Genomic DNA, 3,197 nt, shown 5'->3' on the forward strand with positions numbered 1-3,197 from the left:
AAATTTTTATAGCAAAGATATATTCAAGTATCACTTGTATGATTTTAAACTATTTTAAAAAATAAAATATTGAGTGAAAAGTATTTAAATGTTATTTAAAATGTAATGTATTTCAGGTAAAGCAATGAAAAAATGGGTCGAATCCATCACTAAAATAATCCAAAGGAAAAAAATTGCAAGAGACAATGGACCAGGTCATAATATTACATTTCAGAGTTCACCTCCCACAGTTGAGTGGCATATAAGCAGACCTGGGCACATAGAGACTTTTGACCTGCTCACCTTACACCCGATAGAAATTGCTCGACAACTCACTTTACTTGAATCAGATCTATATCGGTATGTAATTTGACATTCAAGCTGAAAAATCACTTCAAAGGAGTGATTTTGTTTTAATTTTTAAAATAAAATACTGGTTTCTGCCTTACAGGATTGTTATAAGACAAAAATGAGATAGTACATGAAGTGTCTAGTAATAAGGCCTGATGTATAGAAGGCTCCTCTTTCACTCCTTGATCACCCTTGCTCCGTCTGGATTTACCGCTTCTCTCTGTCTGCAGTCACCCCTCGTTGGTAAAGCTAGGTTCAAATCCTGCCTTTACCAATTGCTGGTTTGGTATTCTTGGGCAACTTTAACATTCTTGTGTAACTTTAATCCCTCAGCCTCTTAGTTTGCCCGAGAGTAAAATGGACCTAATGATAGTACCTACTCCTGGGGCTGTTGTGAAATTTAAAATAGTCAACATATGTACAGTACTTAGCACAAAGTAAAGGCTCAGTAAGTTAGCTTCTGCCGTTGCAGTTGTGAATTTAAGCCATGGTCAGTTACAGTGATCTCCTCCCACCAAAGATCATCACTATTCTCAAATATCAGTGTTAGAATCTATTTTATTTCCCAGGATCCTTTTATGGTTGGGTTCTCCCCCTTTCCTTCAGAGGAAAAAAAAGATTTACGAATTGCAGTGATTACCATATATCATTGGGCTGATTATTGTAACAGATATCATTTAAAAGAAGTATCCCAAACTACTTTGTCACCCTAATTTGTTCAGTATTTGTTACATGCTCAGAAAGATATGAAGAAATCTCAACCTTGCCCAAAGCAAAATGCTACTGTAAAGCAATAATAAAAGTACACAAGTTCATGCATAAAAATATTTTTTAATATATAGAAAAATATGTATAATTATTTTTTGTTGTGCCTTGTCATAAACCTTTCTGTTGGTATAAGAGGAAAGTTTTATATGGTAGTTTAGTTTTATTTATCTCATTTACTTCATAAAACAGTATACTGGAGGGGAAAAGAATCATGTAGAATTATATCTTGCTGATTTTAGAGCTGTACAGCCATCAGAATTAGTTGGAAGTGTGTGGACAAAAGAAGACAAAGAAATTAATTCTCCTAATCTTCTGAAAATGATCCGGCACACCACTAATCTCACTCTGTGGTTTGAGAAGTAAGTATCACTGACATTCTTACATTTAATGGCAAATATGTTATAAAATTTCATTGCAATTCTATTTCTATATGTCTCACATCTTTTGTTGTTCCTCTTCTTTCTTTTGCACTGAGTGAATAGTTTTCTAATGTAGCACTTCCATTTAGTTAATGATTTTTCATTGTATTTTTGAGGATTTTTTAGTATTGCTTTAAAGTTTATCATACGTCTTAATCAGAATCAGCTTCATATTCGTACTAACTTAATTCCATACTTTTATAGCTCTATTTCCTTTCCCCTATTTTTGTGGTATTAACGTAATATAGCATTACTTATAATTAACAGTGCTAATCTAACAGTTCACTGTTATAATTACTGCTTTACCATTGCAGCTTACTCTCACCCAGCTCCTTTGTGTAATTATTGGCAATATAGCACACATATATTACATTTCTATTGATTATAGACCGAACAATACATTACATACACGTATATAGTTGCTTTTTAAATCACTTAAGCAGTGAGGAAAAAATATGCATTTATAGTGTCTTGTAGTCACATAATTACCTTTACTGGTGCTCTTTGTGTGGATTCATATTACTTTGTGGGATCACTTGCTTTCAGCCTGAAGATCTTCCTTTAGCAATTCTTGTACAGTGAGTCTGCCAGCAACAAACTCTCTCTATTTTTGTTTATCCAGGAAAGTTTTTATTTTGCCTTCACTTTTGAACAGTAGTTCTATCTTCAAGTTAACTAATTATTTCTTCTGCCAGTTCAAATCTACTATTGAGCCTGTGTAGGAAATTTTTATTTTAATTGTTGTACTTTTCAATTCCAGAGTTTCCATTTGTTTCCTTTTATAATTTCTATGTCTTTTGTAATATTCTGCATTTGATACACATTGTCATCATACCTTCCTTTACTTTTTAAGTCATGCTTTCCTTTAGTTCTGTGAACATATTCATAATGGCTACCTTGAAATCTTTTTCTGTTAAACCTGACATCTGGTCTGTCTCACACATAGTTTCTGTTCCCTGCTTTTTCCCCCAGTGAATGGGTCATACTTTCCTGTTTCTTTGCATGCCTCGAGTTTTGTTGGAAACTTAACATTTAAAATAATATGTTGTAGCAACTTGTGAGTACTGTCCTTCCTACCTCCCAGGGCTTGTTATTGTTATCGCTTGTTTATTTGGTTAGTGACTAGCTGGATTATTTTAGTGAAGCCTATTCCCCACTACCTGCCCCACATACTGAGATGTTAAACTGAGATATTCCTCTTCTGGGAGGTACAGGTTAGGGTATGCCCATAGCCACCTTGAAAGGCAGTGGTATATATAGGGCTTCCTTTCACTCCTTCCTTGAAGCACCCAGCCCTTAAACTCCAGGAATTGCCAGCTGATTTCTCTACTGTTTCCAACAATTCCCAGGTGATGAAAGTCGCTCTGCAAACTAATCCAATCAGATTGTGACTCCTCTGAAGGAATGGTTGGTTTGTGAAGTCTCTGTTCAAACCCCAGGAGGGCTCCTCTCGCTGTTTTATTCCCTGGTTCTCTCCTACAAACTAGTCAGCCAACAGTCTAGGCTGTATCTTCATTAGATCTGCAGATCTCTCAGTTGCTCTTCACCACAATTTTCACTGTTCTTGAGAGCACCCTTAGGTTTAAACTTTCCACACTTCGTTGCAAATGAGGGGAGATTAGGAGTTGTTTGAGTCTGAACTCTGGAGCTGGGGACAACAGGCTTCTCTCTGAGTGACAT

General features: G+C 35.6%; 1 protein-coding gene across 3 annotated transcripts in view; it reads left to right on the forward strand.

The window, feature by feature from the left end:
* SOS1 (SOS Ras/Rac guanine nucleotide exchange factor 1) overlaps window positions 1-3,197 on the forward strand; it is a 118,066-nt gene that overhangs the window by 88,246 nt on the left and 26,623 nt on the right. For all 3 annotated transcript variants that reach the window (XM_015587582.2, XM_015587583.2, XM_006909653.3), the window contains 2 exons: window positions 117-339; window positions 1,338-1,457. In XM_015587582.2, the coding sequence (XP_015443068.1) occupies window positions 117-339; window positions 1,338-1,457 (343 nt within the window). The remainder of the gene's footprint in view (window positions 1-116; window positions 340-1,337; window positions 1,458-3,197) is intronic.

The sequence above is a fragment of the Pteropus alecto genome, unplaced genomic scaffold (assembly GCF_000325575.1).
Source record: "Pteropus alecto unplaced genomic scaffold, ASM32557v1 scaffold131, whole genome shotgun sequence".
NCBI lineage: Eukaryota > Metazoa > Chordata > Mammalia > Chiroptera > Pteropodidae > Pteropus > Pteropus alecto.